Source organism: Copadichromis virginalis, linkage group LG5 (assembly GCF_057382275.1).
Source record: "Copadichromis virginalis isolate Kocher_CV1m ecotype Utaka linkage group LG5, C_Virginalis_male_GT1.1, whole genome shotgun sequence".
Classification (NCBI taxonomy): domain Eukaryota; kingdom Metazoa; phylum Chordata; class Actinopteri; order Cichliformes; family Cichlidae; genus Copadichromis; species Copadichromis virginalis.
The window spans coordinates 28,502,156-28,525,224 of NC_140622.1; the positions used below are offsets into that span (position 1 = coordinate 28,502,156).

General features: G+C 38.3%; 1 protein-coding gene and 1 long non-coding RNA gene across 9 annotated transcripts; both read right to left on the minus strand.

Annotated features, from left to right (window-relative positions):
* Nucleotides 1–1,685: 1,685 nt before the first annotated feature.
* Nucleotides 1,686–6,701, minus strand: LOC146709988 (uncharacterized). Of its 8 annotated transcripts, none has more exons than XR_014920509.1 (7): nt 6,620–6,701; nt 6,248–6,326; nt 3,656–4,424; nt 3,005–3,166; nt 2,645–2,752; nt 2,424–2,539; nt 1,686–2,281 (listed from the first exon to the last, which is right to left on the minus strand). It is a non-coding gene; the product is annotated as an uncharacterized LOC146709988 (long non-coding RNA). The 8 variants fall into 8 exon arrangements; XR_014920511.1 differs by lacking the exon at nt 6,620–6,701 and adding an exon at nt 5,459–5,533 and having other exon boundaries at nt 6,248–6,606; XR_014920512.1 differs by lacking the exon at nt 6,620–6,701 and adding an exon at nt 5,459–5,519 and having other exon boundaries at nt 6,248–6,605.
* A 12,459-nt stretch (nt 6,702–19,160) lies between these two features.
* On the minus strand, nt 19,161–22,685 carry LOC146709989 (uncharacterized). The gene is made up of 5 exons (XM_085458078.1): nt 22,621–22,685; nt 20,857–21,144; nt 20,555–20,700; nt 20,180–20,269; nt 19,161–20,079 (listed from the first exon to the last, which is right to left on the minus strand). The coding sequence occupies exons 2-5, from the start codon at nt 20,956–20,958 to the stop codon at nt 19,947–19,949; spliced, it is 471 nt and encodes a 156-aa protein (XP_085314204.1). The 5' UTR covers nt 20,959–21,144; nt 22,621–22,685; the 3' UTR covers nt 19,161–19,946.
* Between the last annotated feature and the right edge of the window lie 384 nt (nt 22,686–23,069).

Sequence of the window (23,069 nt, forward strand, 5' to 3'; positions counted from 1 at the left end):
TTCACGTGTTTGATAGTTATGAAGACAGAATATGTTTTTAAGGTCATGCTAGGCGGTTGCTATGGTGGTTGCTGTGGACTCGGGTGGACCGCGTCCGATTCAGTTATTAGCTGTCCGCCGTAGGGAGGCTGCGTTCCATTTACAAGTAGTGACAGTCTGCCGCAACTCGAACTCAAACCCCGCTTTGTTCTTTAATTATAGGCCTTTTATAGCCGTTCATGACACGCACATACACACATAAAGCACTTTGCCTCACCATGAGAATGCAAGTTTACCTAACCTAACCTTAAAGTATCTGATATAGGATAGAAAAATGAAGCAACCAGAGATTTAATGATGAAGACTCTGGGTTCTGTAGTTCACGTTTTACAGTCCTGAATGACTCTTTGCATATGATTTATTGAAGAGGAGTTTAGAATGCACTTTACATTTAGACTGTTGCTGTTTCATTTTTTACATTGTTGCCGTGTTATGTCATGAATAAGGTTCACCTGCTGGGGGTTTGATGGATCAGCTGGACAATACAGTCAAAGACAGACTTCATTCATCATATGCAAGAATCCTAGTTGGATTTTTGTTGTCACTCGTGTTTTTGAACCAAATATTGAAAACAATTCTGACAGACTGGATACCTGGCCAGGGTGTACATTACCTTGTACTCAAGCATCCCAGGACAGAGCCCTGCCCCACCATGAGCCTGGGTGGATACGTGGTTATAATATAAAAGGACCGATACTGAATATGAATATTTCATGAAAATTGAATTATAATACAAATTAGTAATAAGGGTTTCTCTGCGCCCTTATCTACCCCATACTCAAAGAGCTGCGGGCAGAGAGGGTGACAGGAGAGGATGGCATTGAAGAGAAGATGCTCGGCTTCTGGAGTCTCCTGGTCCTGTCAGTAGGATGCATCTGCTGTGTCTTCTCGTGGATGCTCACTTACCTTGACTCATTCCAGCCTGGTATGGATTTCCCAACACTGCGGACAGTGGCCCACGTCAGAGACGTTTAATATTGATTACATATGTCTGAATTGCTAACCCTAACCCTAGCTCAACAGACCACAATGCCCTGGACTGTCAGTATTATTACATGCTGTGAACACAAGTACCTTTGATCACAGTTTATGTTGTAAAAGAGAAGGAATATTGGAAAAAAGATCAACATTGTGATATTATTTCTTCCAAACTGACCAGAAACATGCTTGTCAGACTCTCACAGCAAAGGATCAGACTCACTGTGCATGACGGCTCAGGCCAATGATGTCTGTTAGATTGTCAGTTGTTTAGTGCTTCTGTACAGTTAGGGTCACCGTCTCTATTTCAGAATAATTAATATGCGGAAAACACAAAGTTGATTGTCTTCCAATATTCTAGCATAATTAAAAAACTTTGACTTTGTAAGTACATATTATTAGTCCTAATGCCAGTATGAGTCTTCATAACTCCTGCTTTAAAATACTGAACTTTGAAATTGACCTGATGAAAGATCATTTACAGTGGCACTCTGTCAGGATCATTCTGACTGTAAGATCACTGTATTAATCTGAATCCTTCTGAAATGTGCTGTGAATGAATGCTGATGCAACTCACTGTGGGAAAGCTGTTAATAAAATGAATCTGTGACACATGCAACACATTCACAGAGGAAGAGGACACAAAGGGAGGACACGCAGAGGCTGTGTTGAAGTCAGAAATCCAAATCTTTATTAAAAAACAGGCGGCGGTAACAAACAGGAAGACAAGCAGTCCATCAAACAGTCTACAGGGTCAAACATTCAGAGAATTCAAACAGCAGTAAAAAATAACTGGAACTGAAAAACTTAAAGCAATGTGTGACGCAATAAAAGGAAGCAGCGCAGTATATTCACTGAATTATCATCAATTACAAAAGAGAAAAACCGATTTCTAAGGATTATTTTCTTAAATGCAGTTAGAGTGGCTGGTAAAGATGGAAACATAAAGAATGTAAACTGTGTGAGTTTGTGAACTTTGTTAGTAACAAATGAGGTAAAAAAAAACAACCCCAAAACAGACAAAACAGAGAAAGAGGCTCTCACTATTCATTCATAATTAGAAAGAAACATTCTGGTCGTGGATTTTTACAGTCTTAGTTCCGCTCGCTGTCATCATTATAATCATCATGATCAATGGCGAGGTCCTGAGGTGGGCGGGGCTGTCTCTGGTGATGTCACCATGAAGGAACAGCATCTGGCACGTGTTGGTGAAACATCCCAGTACGCTGGTGTAGTTTCCTCTCCAGCTGTTTGACATGTGACACTTGAACATTAAGGGGAAGAAGAAGAAACAGTGTTAGGTCAGGTGACCACATGGTTTCTAAAGTAACTGACAGGAAGTAACCAGGCCGTTAGAAATGGATGGCATGTGTTTAGAGTTACTGGAGTTGGGTAACTCTACTTACCAAAAGCAGCAGCACACAGATGAAGGATCAGATGCTGAATGTTGCAGGAACATGCTCATGTGTGGTGGTCATTCAGTGCTGCAGGTTAGACAGTCCAAGACTGATATGCTGCCCATCTGAGAGTTTGAAAACACACATGCAAAGATTTATTTTGTGTTACAGTCAAAGTTGGATGTTCATTTTTGTCCTTTAAAAATGTTTGTGTATTTGAAAGCACTAACATTTAAGGATGACTTGGATCGTCTCCTTTAAAGGGGAGACAAGTGTATCCACTGATCCACGTCACTTTACCTGGATGATGACTCCTCCCCCCTCACTCAGAAACACTCCTAATATAACCAAGCAAATAAATAATATTGAAGATTTACTTACATCATTACAAAAACAGCAAAAACATCTTCCTTTGATTCTATTTCTCCATTCCTGCTGAACATCAGGCAACAAATATCTCAATAAATCACAGTAAAATGTAAAGCACATGTTTTCTCTGCTTTGTCTAACCTCTGCAGAGCCTCTGTCAAGAAAAACACATCTGTAAGCATAAAACAAATATACATTTCATAACACGTCACTAGACAAACCTCGGTCAGCTGATTTCCTCTGTGCAGTGCAGACGAACATCAGTCAGCAAGTCAAGGTGGTGAGATGGACTGGTGCCCTTTGTGACTCTGCTGGTTCTTCTAAGGAAACACCACCGTCTCTCCACACTGTCACCATCTGTGAGCACAAACTGCCGCTCTGCTCTGCCAGCATGTAGGAAATCACATATCACACACACAGGGGTGAAGAAGCATCAGAGCTCAACTTTGGATACTTTAGATCTAAACAGATCAAAGCAGCTCTTAGTTTCAACAATCAGTGAGCAGACAAACAATGATACCAAACTGATTCTGTATGAATACAATATGGTATTTTCAATACAGCTGTCAAATTAATTTATTAAAACTAATACAGATATATGTATATATTTTTTTGATAAATTAGTTTGCTAAATTATAAGAATATATATTTTTATTTTTTTCATTTAACAATTGCAACTGAAAGAAATTAAATATTGAACAAAAATATATTGTCACATTCTGAGCATGCTCAGCACGCTGACAGACTTGAAGTTGCTACAGATTTTAAGAAGTGATAATTATAGGGAAGAAACTTCTCTTTTTCATCCGTTTAATCAAACATTTGATGCCTTAGATGTCTCAGTCCTGTAGCGTTCTGCAACTACAACTAACCTGAGGCTTGGATTTGGCTGCAGGTGCCCCTGTACATCCTTCTCAGCAGCACACATGTGGGTACCATTTAATCCCACTTCTTCCTGAGCTTTGCTTCATCACAAGACCAAAGGTGGCATCACGTGTCAGTCTTATCATCATCCAGAAGAAACATTTGAAGAAACATCATGGAGAAGAAACATTTACGCGCCTCCTGGTTTTGTTTTCTGATCCTGCGAAAAGACTGAGGACAACAAAGCCCAGAGAACACGAGATACACAACATCCAACATTCAGACTCAACAGCCTCCATAAATGAAGACCACCGCGTTTGTTCAGTTATAGTAGATATGAGCATACTTCACATTACTGGGTATGAATAATAATGAGGAGGCAAACTTTGAAGATGCAGAGCATGATGTCCCACCATCAGACTGTAAACAAACATCCACCAGGCTTCTTTGTTGCCAAAATTGATGATTCTCCCATCAGGGATCAGTAGAGTGTATTAACCTGTGGTATAAGCAGCAGTCACTGAAATATTACTGTTTCAGATAAGAAATCTAGCACATAAAAGCCAGGGTGGGAGGGATCTCTGCAAACTGACTTAACTCTGCAAGTGTGAAGCTCAACAAAAATCTGACTCTCCAGTCACAGACAAACAAAAACTCCAGCTGGGAGATAGAAAACGCTGTCTGGGTCTTGCTGGATGTTGCTGGTCAGAGTCCCACATTAGCAGAGTGCTTCTTGGTCCCACTGACCCATGTGGACAGTGACTGTGGAGAACTGTTCTGGAAAACAGAGAAGAGAATTAAAATAACAAAAAGCCAAACAGGATTTCCACAAAGACTCTCTTGGAATCAGCAATCAAAAAAATCACTGGTTCATATTAAATATGAACAGGTTCCTTAAATGTGCGCAGTTCAGATCTGATTTAATTTAATTTCCTTCACACAGCACATTCATCCAGGCTGACAGGTAAACATAGAATTAATCTCAGGTAACATGACTCATAGTAGAGTTTCAGTAAGAAAGACTGCAGGCTCTAATATTATTACCACACAATCCAAGGACACACCGACAGCTCAGATTTGTAGAACTATTTAAACAAATGTCTTCTGAATATTCAATTCATGTTCACAGTGGGAGGGGGGGGTGTCGTGGAATTTTTTAAATAAAGTCTGCAACACAGAAAGAGCTGTGATCAAGCTTTTTATTACTGCGCCAACACACATCAAACATCACAGTTCAGTCATGTCAGCGCTGCCACAGAGGTCGTGCTCCTGCTCCTTTATGCATTCCAAGGAAGAGGGAGGAAGTTAAACTGATCCTACCACACTTCACGTGTCTCGCTATGAAACCTAACGGATCAATGGTTAAGCTGTTTTGTGCCCTTGGCCTTATCAGCACCTGTAAAGGGAGTTGTTTTCTCAAACTGCTGACGCTGAAGTAAGTTCATCTAGTTTTAGAAACTTTCACTGAACAGTAACAGTGTCACAACTAAGCACATGCATAAGCACTTAAATACTTTAAATGAGAATAACAGAACATTTCTATTACAGAGGCTAGAGCCTGTCCCAGTACTCATAGGTAGAGCACACCTGGACAGGTCACCAGTCTGTCAGACGACTAACACAGAGACAGACATCAGAGTAACAAATCTATTTAAAATTAATGTAAGTTTGCTGCAGCTGTATGTATGAACATGTGTTTCTGTGCTCACAGTCCACCTCTCAGGAACCTGCAGTTCACTTTTAGTCTACTTTAAACAGACCTCACAAAAGGCTGATGTGGCTGGATCAGTAGTCTGATTTAAGTACGATACCTTTGGCCAGGGATTCATCTGGTGCATCGCTTCACTGCAGTCTTACGTATTTTCCCCACACCTGAATAAAAAATACTTATATATACAAATAACAGCTTCAGCTGATGCAGCCTGACCCAATCCTAGATGTTCAGCACACAGAGACACAGAGGTGCTGTTTAAAGTTTAGTGATAACCTGAGTCACTGATCATTTGCAGTATTACAGAGTCTGGCAGTCTTTGCATGATGTCCACGTCACTAAGTTTCTAGCTGACTCTCAGGTGTGACAGGTGTGCCAGCAGGAAAGAGTAATAATAACCTGCATCCTGAGGTTTGTGATGCAGGATTAAAGGATCCAGGCTTTGTTCACACAGCTAGGATTGTATTTTACACTGACCCTGGGTCAGTATAAGTATCATACAGTTTAAACGAAGCACTGAAACTTGCACATATTTATTACAGATGCACTGAAGCTAATCGAGATATTTGCTGTCAGTCTGTGGCTGCGATTAATCACTTTACTGAAAACTTTATCAACTAGTAACTTCATCAGTCATGACAGAAGCTAATATTTCTGTGCTAACATCGTTTAACCAGTAACAGCTTTCCTCCAATATAAGCTAACGTTTACACCGTAACTTTAAGCTAGCACCATAAAGACGGTAAAACACGTAATAACATCTACAAATGCATCTTACAGCTGTTATATTAGCACTCGGTGTATTACTAACATAACCACATTAACATTATTGACACTCGCTGACTTTTAATAGTCATTCTATAAATGCTGTCCGTTTAAATGGTCTTACCTGTACACACTGCATATCCACCGGATTCCAGCCAGAGTGGATTCTGGAGTCTTCCACGCTCCTGTTAGTGATCCTCCATCTGGATGGATGAGAACAACCTTCTGAACAATCTAGCAGGAGATGGCCCATATCTATGGGACAGATTTGTGCTAATAACGCCCATTGTATGGACTGATAACAGCCGAAGCGGGTGAATAAAGTCACCCAGTAGCTAGCTGTGCCATTACCCAGCATACATCACTCCCTCCGTAAATGCAATAAACCACACAAAAGTATTGTTCTACCTGTTTTTCAGGTAGTTGTTTACATTATATAATTTATTGTGTTCTGTATACGTCACTACAATGTGATTTGGAAAATGTCTAAATATACCGACAAAAGGCACTTCCGCGGACCCTTCACGTCAATTCCCGACGCGAGAGGGGTACCCTGTGCGTCCATAAGTGCAGCAGAGGGAGCCTGACCATGCGTCACACGTTTGACGAGTTGGGAGTGAGAACGTGTTGCTATGTCACATCTACACCAGTGTAGACAGGCCCACAGTTGGAGAACCACAGGTTAAGGGGAAGGGTCCACATATATGGTAGTGTGTCAGTAGTTTTTGTAAGAGAGACAGTTTGTGAGCAGGGTTTTTTCAAGGTTACGACTTAATTTGGGATTAAGGTTTGAATTAAGTTTTGGTAAGGGTTAAGCTAAAAGTTGAAAAAGATTGTCTAGTTGTGATCAGTAAGGTTAGAGTAAAAGCTAGGGACTGCTTTATGTTAGAGATGGCACAATACCACTTTTTTATGTCCGATACTGATATCATACATTTGGATATGTGTCAATACCGATATGAATCCGATATATTCGGATGCATTTTTTAATCAATAAAACTGTTTGTTTTTTTTACTATTTTTCTGCATTTTGTATAAGTTCATACTCAAGTTTAACCCTTTAAGACCTACCATAGAACCAAGTCCGCCAGAGCTTATATTTTTGCATGTTTTAGTGCCATTTTTGGGAGCATTTCAAGTTGATATACATCAATACAACCATTATAGCCCAAATTTTAATAATATGTATGCATTAAGTGCATAGTAATTACATAAATTGCAAAAAAAGTGCAAGAAACTACAAAAAAATTAAAATTGTTTTTTTCTTTTTTAACATATATTTCTAGTTAGAGAAATTTAAGAGGCTTATCCCTCAAAACTGTAAATACAAAAAGTTGCACAAAATAGTTTCCCACCACAGGAAATTTATTTTAAGTGTCTTCATAGTTTTATTTTCATATACTGCAGGAAAAACGAAAATAAATATTATTCATAAATTTGCAAAAAAACAGCATATGCATCAAAATAAACTATTTCCAGCAGTGCAATATGAGTCCTAAGCATCCCAGAAACGACACAGAAAGTCATAAAGTCAAACATAACTTTTAAAAACACAAGTATAGGCTCATAAGGCCCTGATGGTAAAAAACTACATTTCTGCAAAATGACACAACTTCTGGTTTTGGGCAGGTCATGGCGGACATTTGATAGTTTGCGCTGATGGATGTAGGAAGTGTTACAAACAGCTGATCGGATCGGCAAAGCATGTTTCTGGAATATCATTTTTGTTGCTGAAAGTGCTTTTTTATGCAGTTTTTGCAAAGCTATATGTGGAATGAAACTGTGACCTAGGACAAGCTGATGGCATAAGATGTAAGTACAACTCCTCAGGTTTCATATGCAAAAAAAATTTATTGCGCTAGCTTACGTGGTTGCAGTGCTACCGGGATTTAAAAATAGTTACACAAAACGGAACGTGTCCGCTCCGACCGGCTTTAAAGGGTTAAAAAACAACAACAACAAAACACTAAAGCTATTCTGTTATACCTGTATGCAAAAAATACACTGCACCCAAAATATTTCATAGTTCAGCAATACTGATCAATCTAATAAACTTAAGCCTACACCATCCTTCCTATTCTGGTATTTTAAAGAGTACTTAGCAGAAATATTAAACAACCTAACTAATAGGGTTGCCAAATCCGAGCAAAAATAATAGGAAACCATCCCCCACCCTCCACCTCGTGATGCTTAATTGACGTAATCAACTTTAATTTAATTAAAACTTTGGATGTAAGATTTAGATAATTATTTATTAAACGCTAGACATTTTAAATGAGAATAAGAAAGAAAAGTATGTCTTCCTACCCCCCTTTCCCTGTTAACGCCCTACCTGCCCCCTTGGCTAAACTTTGCTAGACCCGCCCCTGCACAGTTACCAGCCGTCAGCTACTTAGAAAAGGATCCTGGTGTAGAAAGTAATATTAAATAAATTCTGTTAACAGCTTATCAAGCTTAAACGTACTGCTGTTGTTCAGCCGCTGGTTTCCTCTTTCTGGTGCAAAGTGGGCCAAAACAAACAAGAGAGACGGGAAGTTTCATGATTGAAGTAGCAACAAGCGAGGGAGGGGGAGAGAATGAGAGGCAATTGGTTGTTAAGCTTAATGTGGGAGTGCTTTACAAACATTCAGAGATGAACTTACACACTTGCTTTACTTCTTTCTGGGATAACTTTCTTGGAGATGAAATGCCGGTTTGGTAGCGAGGCTCCAAATGCTCAACCAGACCGCCGAGAGGTCTCGCACGCCACAGCCGCTCTATCGATACCGATACGTAATATCGGTCCATCTCTACTTTATGTCAGTGAGTACTAACTCAAAGACAGATGTAAGTGTGTGTGTGTGTGTGTGTGTGTGTGTGTGTGTGTGTGTGTGTGTGTGTGTGTGTGTGTGTGCTAACCTAAGTAATTCTCCAACGGAGCAGGAACTGGGGTAGCCCAATAGCCTACAGTGATGTGAACCTCGTTAATTACCCCTCTGTCTTTGATCTCAGCCTAATGAGCAGAAAACGAGGTGATAACGAGCCTAGATGAGCTTTTTGAGACTTTCAGCTACTAATCACTCCATGGGAAAAAGCTGCTATTTGTGTGCGTGCATGTGAGTCTGTGTGGTGTGATAGTGTACTATGTAGAAAGGTACTGGGAAGGTAACGGTGGTAAATTGAAAGTGGTTTGCAACTGCTCCTGAATGTGTGGAATAATTCTCCAAATATCCCAGAAAGGTTCTTTTCAGGTTTTCAATGTTTATAGACTGATCCTTGAAAATGTAACGGTTTGCATACAGAGTGCTGACTGCTAAAGTTGTCTGAAAGTTCTTTAGAAGAGGTGAGATTAAGGCTTTAAGCAAACGGTGGTCTGCCAGAGACTTTGGATAAGGTTATTGCAGTCATAGTCTTGGAAATTTTCCTATATGTGATGTAAGAATGGAAAACAACAGTCTGCTTTCTCTTGATAGCTTCTCAATTGGTTATACAGCACCAGAACTGCATTAATCTACAAAAAAGGGGGTTATGAAAATAATTAAAAACTGACCAGTAAAGAGCAACATACAGTTACTTTAATGTGCATTACTGATTAATTTCTGTGTGAGAACCTTTAGTAGTGGCTATTTGGCAGCAAGTGAGCTGTAGAATTCATTGGACGCTGATGCTTTTGTCTTTTTGTTGTTGTTGTTGTTGTTGTTGTAGTAATTGTTCAATGGCATCACATAAAACATACATCTTTGGCCCTTTGGCACTTATTAGTTAATACTTACTATGTATTCACAGCTTAGCATGGTTCTATATTCCATTCACTGAAATTGTCTTTCTTTAATCAGTTGACACAATAATCAACAATAATCAGAATGAAATCGAAAGTGAATCGTAAGTAGTGTAAAATCACTTGAGGCCCATGCATAGTTACTAAATGTTATGCATCTCTTGGATATCCTTTTTTACTTAAAGATCAAATTTCACGTTTTTTTTTTTTTTGTTTTTTTTTTAAAAGAAGGTTGTTCTCTTCTTACTAACCAAAACACCTTTTATATTTAATTTTTATAGGAGTTTGAAAAAAATCTAATGAGTGAATCCTCAAGAAGTCTGTGCAGCAGAATAAAATTGTGTTTGCTGAGATGGGATGGTTTTTATGTAGTGGCGTGCCCAACAAGAAAAAGTGTAACTTCTTCTTTATCCCTCCCTCTCACTTACACATTAACAGCAGATAAACCAAGAGAAGGGAAAGGCAAAGGATCTGAAAATACTGACCTCATCTTTTTCACACAAACCTTTCAGGCTTACATGAATAAGAATTCTGCAGCAGTTTATTCATTTCCCTTTCCATATTTTTACCTTTATTGCTCTACATGCACAGCCAAGTGCCACACCATGAAAATATTTGAAGTCAATTCAGTGTTGTGAGTGGTTGTTTGTTCTGTCTGTTTGTTATTGTAGGTTTGTTTAGTTTTTTTCCTCTTTGTAAGACTATTTTGAACCTCAGTTATAACAACTTTTTGTCATCATCAACTTTTCTTTTTGTCATAATTTTCTTTGTGGTTCTTTGCTTATTTACACCTTTTTGATTTCTCACCCTTTCACCTGTGCCTTGTTTTCAGATTTGTTTTTTATTATTAGGACAGTAAGTGACTTTGTTGGTTCTCTGTCCATCTGTTTTACTCATTTACCTTCTTGTTCAACCATCTTCTTTCCTTGCAAAGCTCCTTCTGTTAGCGTCTTACCTTCTGTGGTTTGGCTCTGGCTCATTGCTTTAACCTGTCAGTGGTCTCCATCATATTTCGTTCTCCAGTAAATTCCATTAGAATTTCTCTGATTTCTTGATATACTTCACTCATGCAAAAACGCACCTTCTCTTTCACCTTCTAAGTTTTTCCATATAAGCACATAATAAATCAACAGGTGATAGCAGGTGTTAAAATTAATTAAATAAAACCCTGGATGACATTGACAGGCTGAGGCTATACCATGTCAAAACTAATAAATATAGTCTCTTATAATCTCTTTCTGAATATTATGCATATTTCACTGTGGACTGAGTGTTTGATACTTTCACAGAATTAATATGGCAACATGTAGTGCTTCATAATAAGAAACAAATATTCACAGAAATTTCTAGAACTTGAGCTTCACATATCCTTAAAAATTTCCCTTTATTAGATGCGGCTTTGTTTAAAGTAAACAAATCTAGAACCAAACATCTTCATTGGCAATTGATGAACAGAAGGGAAAATGCCTGTCGTGAGTTGTCTGACAAACCTGGCCTAGATTTTTCGCTACAGCTCTGACACTAATCAGCCAATGAGGGAATTCAAATAGTGTTTAAACAAACAAAAAAAGACAAACTACATCAAAGATGTTCAACTGTCAGGCAGATTTCTGGTTGAAGGTATCGCTCCATGCTTGCCTTCAGGGACTTCAATATTGTGGGATTTTTTTTATTTTTATTTTTTTTAAAGAAGTGGCAGAAGAAAGCAAACTTTAGTAAGCAGTTTTCACAGTAAAACAATATAAGTAAGCAATACTGTTTCTTGCCAAGTGAAGCAGAAATCTCTCGTGGCTTGAAACTATAGAACTTTTTGAACTAATGACAATATATATATACAGCATGCTAAAGTGCAAATCTGACAGTTTCTTTTTTGTTTTTGTAGCTCGTTAGTTTACATTCACCAGTTTAGCATTTTAATATTTAATATCTGATCACTGGGCTTCTTGAAGAAATATTTGTCTTTCTTCCTCTTACCTGGGTACATTAGTCATGAATAACCTTGAAAGTATTATTCCATCTTTTTATGATTATATGAATATTCATCAGTTGACCAGTTATAGAAAACTAATAACGCAGAACTCAATCATAAGTATACATAAAGAAGCAGGAGTAAAGATCATTGACATGCGTTTTTTTTCCTCCGTTTTTTTTTTTTTTAAGAATTCCTGTTGCATTTTCAGCTTGCCTTCCAGTTCGCTGGAAGTTTGTTTTATGGTGGGTGAGCCACAGTTCTTTCACTTGTCAAATAATCTGAGATTCAAATATTTATATACCTGTGAAGCCCTGTCTGATCAGTTTTTGAGCCTGTGGTGGATTGTGAGCAGAGTATAGCCCTGCTGTTTCCTACCATTCTCTAAGAAACTGTACAATAACACTCTTTTCTATGACAGGTGAACACACCTGTCAGGCATAAGATTCCACACACATATATCTGTATAATACCTTCTTACAGCTGCTTCTTAGTGTTATAGTGTACATATAGTTTATTATATAATTTTGCACTACTCTATTGCACATCTCAGTGTTACTTCAGTTTAATTCAACCATGTTAACAATCTTTGACAGATAATGCAGTACACTATGCTTCATATAATGAGCTCATTCTGGTACTTCTGGTACAAGCTAATTTCTTCACATATTCTTTCCAGAAGTAGGTAGTTTTTTTTTTTTTTTTAAATTGTGTTAAGGAAAACTCTTATCTGGCGTTCTGGTTCTTGACAAGTGTCCTTGACTTGGTTAGATATTAGATATTGTAGAGGCTTCCTTTTTTGGAGAGATTTCTGAGCTGTCCACTGCAATCTTTCTTTTTAAGAATGTTTCAGATTGTTGATTTGGCCACTCAAAAAGTTGTGTTTCTTTGCCAAGTTTATTTTGGTTTTTAGCCTAATGATGGTTGACTTCATTTGCAATGATATCATTGGACCCTATAGTGTGAGTTTGAGTAAACAGCTACCAAATACAAGTTCACTACTTGGAATCAACACAAGATCTTTTATCTACTAAATTTCCGATAGACTACAGAGGGAAAAGGTCACAATTGGCTATGAAACTGCTCGTCAGGCAATTGTCCAATTATGTAGTATTTACAAAAATGACTAATTCCTTAGCAGATGATGCAGTACTTTTGGTAAAAGCCTTGAATTAAAGTTGTTCTGGTAGGATATAGAGTCAATCATTAAAAAATAATTACAACGTCCAAATACTTGCCCCAAACTATAACTTTAACCTGTGTGATTAGTAGGGATGGGTACCGGTACCCGGTGCAATTATGGCACCGGTTCTGACATAAACGCTAGTAACCAGTAGTGATGTGCGATACCACTGATTTCCTTTCCGATCCAATACCAAGTAATATTCAGGGTGGTATTGACGATACTGATCCGGTACCGATACTTTGTACAAAAACTTATTTTATTTATTGTATCTCAAATTATAGTCAAAGGAGCTTGCAAAGAAAAGCGGCTGGACTTCTTTAAGTTACTTGAAGACGTTTCACCTCTCATCCGAGAAGCTTCTTCAGTAGCTTCTCGGATTGAGAGGACAGATGGTTTGAAAGAGGAGTGAAAGAAGCCATCTATGTCCACTGTGAGCGACCATCTTTGAACAGGCGGTGGTTTACGACACCAACTGTCTGCCATCTATAATCCAGTTTTGAGATCCCTTCCCAGACGCCTTAACGCCCACTCACATCCTGGGCCATCTGACCTTAGGAATTTGCATGATAAGGTGGGGCCAGGTTTCACAATGAACACACCCGAAACTCTGGCTGATTGGGACCCACACCCAGTTTCACACCTTGGCTCAGGCGATTAGAGGATCATCAGGGGGTCCTTTTGTCCCTCTGTGGGGGGTCACTCCCACTAGGTTTATATCTGGGACTCTCCACCATTTGACCTTAGAACTGAAGAAGCTTCTCGGATGAGAGGTGAAACGTCTTCAAGTAACTTAAAGAAGTCCAGACGCTTTTCTTTGCAAGCTCCTTTGACTACGATGACCTGGATGACTGAGAACCTTCACAGACATCTCAAGTGTCATAATGATTACAGGACATCAGATTACTTGTTCTTATCACTTAACAATGCAGAGTTCATCACATAGAAATAAAAAAAAAACTGAAGTTGTGCCCTATTTGAACACCTTGCCTGCCTGCAGCACTAAAGGATTCAGTGAGAGACGTCTGTCTCGCCCTAGCAGCGCCTGTCCCTCTCCTCCTCTTCAGTTCGCCTCAACATACGCTCCTCATATTCTGTGATATGATTTACTCTGAGGTGTTTGACAAGGTTAGTGATGTTGCCACAACCATACATGCCAACCCTCCCGATTTTTCCAGGAGAATCCCGAATTTCAGTGCCCCTCCCAAAAATCTCCCGGAGCCACCATTCTCCCGAATTTCTCCCGATTTTCCACCAGGACAACAAAATTGAAAAACCATATCGCAGAATTCATAGCGCGGCCCAGCCAATTCCAGTTTCCAACAATGACGGCAGCTACTTAGTTTTAATATTACTCTTAGTTCTCTTTCTTGGTCGCAAAAAAACCTTTAACATATTTTCAGGTGAGAATGTAGCTGTGTAAACTTCAAATATCTGAGCCGACGATACATCGTCTTCAAACCCCCGCGGTCTTTCGCTACTCGGGTTAAACATGATGTATAAGTCACTTTGATAACTTAAAAATGTTATTGTTTGGCTTTTTCAGTGTTTTATTTGTTCGTGGGTAAATCGGTTTGGCTGAGATTAAAGTGATTAGATTAAATTAAATTAAATTTTATTAATCCATCGGGTGGGTTCCTCCGGGGTTTTCACACAGCTGAATAAACGTCAAACAGAAAACTGATTAAACAGAAGTGTGAGACGGTCGAGAGTTTAAGTCAGCGCCCGGTTATATTTTAGATAGCAAGGAGCAACAGCCCTTTTGAATATCTCCCTAATTCTGAGGTCTCAAGGTTGGCATGTATGGCCACAACACCTCACTTTTTTGCCACATGAGACAACCATGTCTCAGCTGTTTGTGGAGGTAAAATACGTCCACACATGACTCCAATTATGCTCAGCCATTGTTGTGAGTGCACGCCAGTGGCAGCGTATTTCGCACACATAAGTATGAAAGGCGGAAGAGGAAGTAGTTCCTTTGAATGTAGACAATCTGAATGATGTAGTTTCTTTCCACTGTGTTCCTGTTAATGATAAACTACACATTTACCCTAAAGTACTAAAATATCGATATTTTAATGTGAGAATCGATTCTAGAACATAAATGATTGGTATCGGAGGAATCGATATTTCAGGATCGATCCGCACATCACTAGTAACCTGACCGAAAAGCAGCGCACATTTCGGTGCTTTTTTTTTCCTGAAATGTCATACACTTTGGATTCTAGCCAATCATTTTACCTTTGCAAGCGTAGTAGGCGGGCCCAGGTATGTACGTTCTTTTGGAGCAGAGCTACAGATTAAAAATGCCCAAGGTGAAGCGGTCAAAGTCTGGCTGTACTTCACAGCAAAAGATGCAAACTCAGCAGCCTGCAACAAGTGCTTTAAGGCAGCGGTTCCCAACCCCCGGGCCTCGGACCGGTACCGGTCCGTGAGTCGTTTGGTACCGGGCCGCGAGAGTTGAGGCTCAGGTGTGAAATGTATAGTTTTCAGGGTTTTTATCGGTTTTCAGCGTTATTTTGTTATCGTTTTTATCGTTTACTCGGTTTTCCTGGGTCCTTTCATGTGTGTTATGAATAAATCTTCTTTTTTTCGGTACTGGTACTAGTTTTATTTTGTTGTATTTATCCGCGACACCTTAAAGGCCGGTCCGTGAAAATATTGTCGGGCATAAACCGGTCCGTGGCGCAAAAAAGGTTGGGGACCGCTGCTTTAAGGTGATACTGTGCAAAGGAGGTAACTCCTTGAATCTGATGAAACACCTGGCGACACAGCATTTTGTTAAAGCCGAGAAATGCGCCGTATTTGATAGCTTGCTGAGAGACCTCACACCAGGCACATCTACTGCGGGTGTGGTGCCTGTTATCTGACCCGGAGTTAGCAACATTCCCCAAAAACCCAAAGACGAGAGTCCTGGCCCCTAGCCCTGCCAGTGTAGCAGAAATGATGACGGATGATGATGGCAGCAGCAGCCGTTCTTCTCTGCGTGAGTAGCTTAATGTTGTTCATGTGTAATTTACGTTGAGTAGGCTAACCACGTTATTACATTAATGCATGTAAAGTGAACTAGCAAACACCGTCGTAGTTACATGAGGCTGTCTTCCTGTTTGATGGCAGATACTCCCTTCACCCTGGCCAAAAAGGCTAAAATGACCAAAGAAAAAGTGGAAAACAGTTAAACATGAGAGGTTTTTGGACAAAGTTTGTGTTTTTTTTCCATTGTTTAAGCACTGCTTCCAGCCAAGAGTGATGCCATAAATCCCCTATAGCTGCAGAAAAGGCTAACATTGTTATCTATTTACATAAAACAGCTGAACATGAGAGGTTTTTGGACCAATTTTGTGTTCTCCATTCTTTAAGCACTGGTTTGAGCACCGTTTAAGCACCGGCACCGTTTCAAAAGTACCGGTTTGGTACTGGTATCGGATTAAACCTAAACGATACCCATCCCTAGTGATTAACTAATTTCACTACACAAACGGCAGTTGCAGTTACCACAGAAACAGCCACAGAGATACAGCACGAATGGGACATTTTCAGTAAAAAAAACCCCCAGATAAATAAGAAAAGTTTTCAGCATCATTATCTTTAGAGAATCTGGTTGTTTATCTTTGCCTAAAGGTTGTCAGTTCAATCAAACACCTCCACCTGCTCAACATTTATGAACAGCCTGTTTTATTTTAATGTGTTGTCTGACATCTGCCAGGATTTAACCACCGATCTTTTGTTTGACATTCACTGGAGATGAGGGTTGGATCATCTTTATCTACCAGGTCCTAATTAGTATCATCATCTTAAGCATTACCAAAAATGCATATAATTATAGCACTATTTGGCTATATTGATACTGGTACATTTAACAAGTCTAACCTTGAATTACATTCATTAGCCATGGCCATGAGGTGCAGCAATTTCATCCTCTGCTGATTGATTACCCGTCACGTTTCTCTCATAGTGCAGGTTTACAAAAGTAGAATGGGAGGTAGAGCCTTCATCTATCAGGGCCCTCTCCTGTGGAATCAGCTCTCAGTTTAGATTCAGAAGACAAAAACCCTCCCAACGTTTAAGAATCAAAGTTTGGCTGCAATAGCTGTATTTGATCTCAAATCATGTTTCCCTAAACCTAACAAAATAGATTTTTTTTTAGCGAAAGTAAAAAGGCTATAGATAAGAAACAGTAACAGGAGCACACTTTCAAAGATTGAATACATATTAGAATTGCAGAAAAAATGAGACTCACTCATAATAAGACCTTTAAAATCTTTCCATATCTTCTATTTGCATTTCTTATTCTTTAAAACTCTTCAATAAATTCCGGTGTACCAGACGGGGCTTGTTAATAAATTCTTGTCATCACTGCCATGATAATGTTTATCTTCACAGTGTTGTATTTATCTTGATCCAGCTTTCTATGCCTAGTCTATTTAAATAGACTTCTCATCTCAGCAGGATAGTTAACGAACAACACATAAACCTTCAGAAAGCTTTAAGATCAAACTCAGATTTCAGTACATTTCCCAGGGCAAAAAAAGGTTAAAAGAAACTGTTGCTCTATCATCTAGTTCCTACCCCTGATAGATTATTACTGGACATTTACCACAAAAAACCCCAATTCTTTAAATTAAATTAAAAGCAGCCTGGATTAGTGCTACTTATGTGGTGTTGTGCAGCCATATATGTTTTTGAATTCAATTAAGGTGAAATTAAAGAATTAATAAAGTATTTAATCTTTTTAACACCATGCTGTCAAGTTCTGAAAGTATGGTGTTATGTTGGATGTGATGAATGGGAGATAGTCTCATTCAACAAGACATATTTTCTAAGTGTATTTAGATAGTATTCAGTGAAATTCATAGGAGGTGAACACTGTAGAGAACTGAAGGATAACAAGAAATTCTGATTACCGATAATAACTTAAATAAACCAGACCTCACAGTCTTATGTGATGCATTGAACTGCACATCTGTTAATCAGGTGGTTATGGGATATCAGAAGTGTGATCCCGTTCAAACATATTGAACAACAAAAGTGCAACGCACCTGGTCTGAAAGCAGAATGTGTCTCCGCAGAAAATCACACCAAAGAGCTCTAATTTATGTATCAAATGTGGTCAAAGTACACTGAAAAAAAAAGTTCTTTCAATTTACTTGATTTTATTGTGTACATCGGTCCCACATAATATGAATAAGTATGACTGACTTAATTTTCCACTTTCCCTCAAGTAATTAATGCTTGTCAAATCAAAGTATTTTATTTACATCAGATTACTTAAAAAAATAATGTTTGATGTACTAATATTAATCTGTTATCATAATATCAATGTATTGCATAATGTCAATATATTTTAATGTTTAACACCAACTTATTTTTATTTGCCAGTGGTATGCAATGATATTATGTAATGTAAACACATTGCAATTATGTTCCTGCAACCCAACTTTTGGCTTTAAATTCTACTTAATTTTTTCAATTGAAATATTAACTGATCATTATTGACAAAAAAAGGCAAAGACTGTGAGTGCTACTGAACAATTCACCTTTATTAGGCAAGGCAAGGCAAGGCAAGTTTATTTGTATAGCACAATTCAACAACAAGGTGATTCAAAGTGCTTTACAGAGACATTAGAAACAAGAACAAATAAAAAGCATGATTTAAAATTGAATAAAACAAGCAAATTAACTAACTAATTAACAAACAAACAAACAACTATATAAAATCAAAACAGATAAAATCAGAACAGTAGATAAAATCAGTAGTTAAATGTAAGTTTTGAAATTTAAGCTTAAAGTGTGGATTTGGTGCTTTATTCAAATGCAGCTGAGAACAGGTGAGTCTTCAACCTGGATTTAAATAAACTGAGTGTTTCAGCTGATCTGAGGCTTTCTGGGAGTTTGTTCCAGATATAAGGAGCATAAAAGCTGAATGCAGCTTCTCCGTGTCTGGTTCTGACTCTGGGAACTGATAAAAGACCGGATCCAGATGACCTGAGGGATCTGGAAGGTTCATACTGGGTCAGGAGGTCATTGATGTATTTTGGTCCTAGACCATTCAGAGCTTTATAGGCCAGCATCAGAACTTTAAAGTCTATCCTCTGACGGACAGGCAGTGAAAGCAGCAATTCTGCCATGAACAAGTCCAAAATCACATCCATATAAACTTGTTAACACATTTTAAAAGATAGCCTGCAGAAATAACTGAAAGAAAAAGTTAGTTTGAGAATATATTTGCAAATATTTCACAAAAAACTGACCTTAGCAGCAAATAAAAGAAATTGCTTATAGATGATCCTGTCATCTCTTACATATAACATTTGTATTAATTACACAATTGAAAATGTAAACTAAATTAAGACTACCTAAAAAAAAGCAACACGCTTTTATGAATAAACAGATTTACACAAATATAACTTGTGTACTATTTGACAACAGTTTCAGCTTCTGTACAAGTATTTATCTGTACAAGATTTCAAATAAGTTAAGCCTTAAATGACATTGTTACATAACTAATACCAAACACCTACATGAATTTTAATCTTCATTTTAAACATGTAAGCAGGACATTAAGGTTGACTTAGAACATATTGCTAAAAATCGTCAGTAGAAATTTCTTACAACATGATACCAAAAGGAAAAATCATCCTGCATTGCAGTCACATGAGGGGAAAGCAATAAAAACATAAGCAGTATAACGTTACTGAACACAAAATGAAAAACTGCAAAGAATTGCAGAAGTGCAGTCTCTGACTTCTCAATGAAACAGATGGTTTTTGAAAGCAAGAACTTTAGAGAGTTTAGCTCCATCCAGTTCCATGAAAACCTTCTGGAAAACATCAAAGTTGTAGCGAAGGTCCGCAGGGTAGGCAAGGTTTAATGTATACATTAGTCCAAATAGCATTATCACAGCAAATGCTACATTATCCAAATTCTTCGCCACCCTGATGCCTGCAAGGACAACTCTTGTTCATCTGCTGAAGCTTGATCTTTAAGAAGATAAATTCAAACAGTGGTGTCTTCAACAGTCTCACTGATGGCATGTTCTTCCATGCCCTGTAAAAAAGAAGCCATGTTAGTCATTTCATGCCAAGTAAATAATATGAGACTGTGGAAAGTCCGGAAAAAAAAGAAAAAAAAAAAGACAAGTACATACCACATACTCCCGGATAAGCATGCCAGGGTCTTCACCCATGTAGATACACACTCCCTTGACATACTCACGTTCAGCATCAACATCTTCACACTGAAATGAAATGTATGTAATTAGCATCTTCATTCAGCTCTTGTCCTTCATTTAAGTTTTAATAGTGTACTTTGCATGAATGTTTTTAAAGTAAAGGCACACAAATTAATAATAGGTTTACTGGCAATTAATAATAAGTTGACAAAGTGAAGGTTAAAAAAACAAGCAGATGTAAAAATACAATATGAGAGAATTTATCATGGAAAACATTTGAAATCTTCCACAATTGTAAAGTTTCATCCAAAGAGGATCATGTTAAGTGAATGTTGAGGCTTAATCACTTACATTATCCACACAATTCTTTTCAGTATTAGTCCAAGCTCTCCTCTTGTGTTGACCAACTTCACCAGGTTGTCCAAGTGGAGATCCAGCTGAGCCAGGAACTTTGTCTGAGGGGGGATGGTGGCAATTCTCTTCAACTCAGCGTTGATCTGAAAACATGAGCACAGAGGAATGAGCTTTAAAGGTTTAATACCTGGAAGAAGGCTGCAATCACTCATGCTGAAGAAATGGGCTGTCAAATAACAACTGTGCCTTAACCATTTAGGCTAATACCACAAGAACACCGTGTATGAGGCAAACCTTACCTCATGGAAATCAATTAGAGCAGGCCATCTTGCCATGAAAGCCTCCACCATTGGTGCATCACGAACACCTTCATGTCTTCTGTATGAAAAAGTCTTTCCCATCTTGAGTTTCACCAACTCTGTTACTCTTTTTTATGTCCAAGTCTGAAACTGCCCTGAAGACAACACTGTCTCTTGACTTCAACGATGAGATCCTCAGTTGATTCAGGTGCTCCATTAGAGAGTGAGCCTTCGACAGGTTCCGTCAGCCAAAACAGTCTTTAGGACCATAGGACTCCCCATAGGACTCTGTAGGCAAAAAAGAATTACATATTCAGAAAGAATCCTTTCAGTTTAGTTTTCATAAAGCTATCCATACCCAATAGTCAAAGTTATAAAGATCAGACATAAAAAAAGAAGAATTTATCTAATGAAATACATGCGACTGAACCTATTACACTTATATGAACACCTTTTATTTCTATATGCCTTTTTAAAGTCACAATGTGGACTGATCCAATCTCATAGTTAACTAATGGATAAGTATCAAGGAGTTCACAGAGTGAAATGAGAGTGAATAATCTTGTGGATACTGGGCTGAGCTCAAAAGCTGTCGTGCTCTCTGTACCAGCCACCAAGCTCTCTGACAATGTAGAATATGCTGTGGTACAATGCAGATATGGTTTTTCAGTATTCTGGCAATCCACCTGCTGCCCTTTGGGCCAGTACCATTCCATTTCTATAAGTTATGCCCTTTAATGTCACACACTGTGCAAGGTTGACCTCTAGAATGTCAGGGAATATGTACCTAATGACTTAAGGTATCTCCTCTTTAAGTCCTTAACTCTTTAAATCCACCAGAAAGGCCGATACAGCTGAGCCCTCTAATTCAGAATTGCCAAGAGATGGGGAGTTTAGATGGTAAGCTATCATCATCTGATGTTTTGACTTCTGTAATCATAAAGGTAAAAATTCCACCATCACAAAAAACATTAATTTTAATTGAAAAAAGGTATTCCAGTCCAGAAGAGCATCAATGGTTTCTTTAAAGTACCAATCTTTCCCTCATTTATATATAATGTTTTGAGAAGCAGCTCACATATGTTCTACACAAAGTAGAAAAAAAAAAAGGGGGGGGGCTCCTAATTTTTGTTAGGACAATGTTGGAAAATTCACAATAATCACTTAATAAGACATAGTCTGTTGAACAAACTTATCTCCTTGTAGATATCTGCTGTATTATTTGGGCTTGACCAATAGAATAGTCAAGTAAGTGACACTTCACCTAAAACAATGACTAAATGGAAAAATGATTTGGCATTTATGGGCACAGGTTCTTAAACCCACGTCTAAGGTGGCAGGATCCTTATTATAACTTGAGTGCGTGTCAGCAGCAAGAATTAAGGTATGGCACTGTGGGGCTCCCAGCTTCTTAAACTCTGACGGTTACAGCCGGACTAATTAGCCACTGTAGCCATAACTAGCACGAGTAACACAAACACTATTGCACTCTCTCAGTGACGTTTTAACTTGCTAAGCCATCAAAAACGTCAGTGCTCTCTGTCACATGCATAAATTCCATATCTGACCGACAACAGCTGCTTTCTCCCGACTATGTGCAATTTGTTAATATTTTTCAGCTTTAGCCACAAAGCTAATACCAACTTTAGCTAGCACTGTAAAAACAACATGCAGATGCATTACAGATTACTTTTCATATAGCATGCACTACAACAATTCTGTGAAAACGTACCCAACTAAAACAAATGTATTTAAATTACTTACCTTCTCACTATGCCTGACTCAGTGCCAAAGGTTGCATGTGGCTGAACAGTCTTCCAGAATCTGGCGGTCAATTGCGCTCTCCTTAAATTATGTTGTTGTCTTATTGGATAAGACTCTAGGTCTTATTATCCAATCATATTTAGTTGTTGTCTTTGAATATATTGCATCAATTCCGGTTGTGGTCAAACATGATTACAATGGTTTTAGTATTCTAATTTAGTCACTTTAAATCAATGCAAGAAAAATTAGTAGTCTCAGTATTGTTTATAATCAAGTAAATGGTACTTTATTTAATAATGTAAATAAGAGAAACATGAAAAGCTAGTGTAGCATTAACTAAATTCATTTGTGCAAATTCAAAAGCCTGCCAATTCCCATTTTTTCAGTGTACTGCTTGATGATGTGGTGCTTTTCTCCCCTGCATGTGTGTTAAATTTATTGTTTCTAAC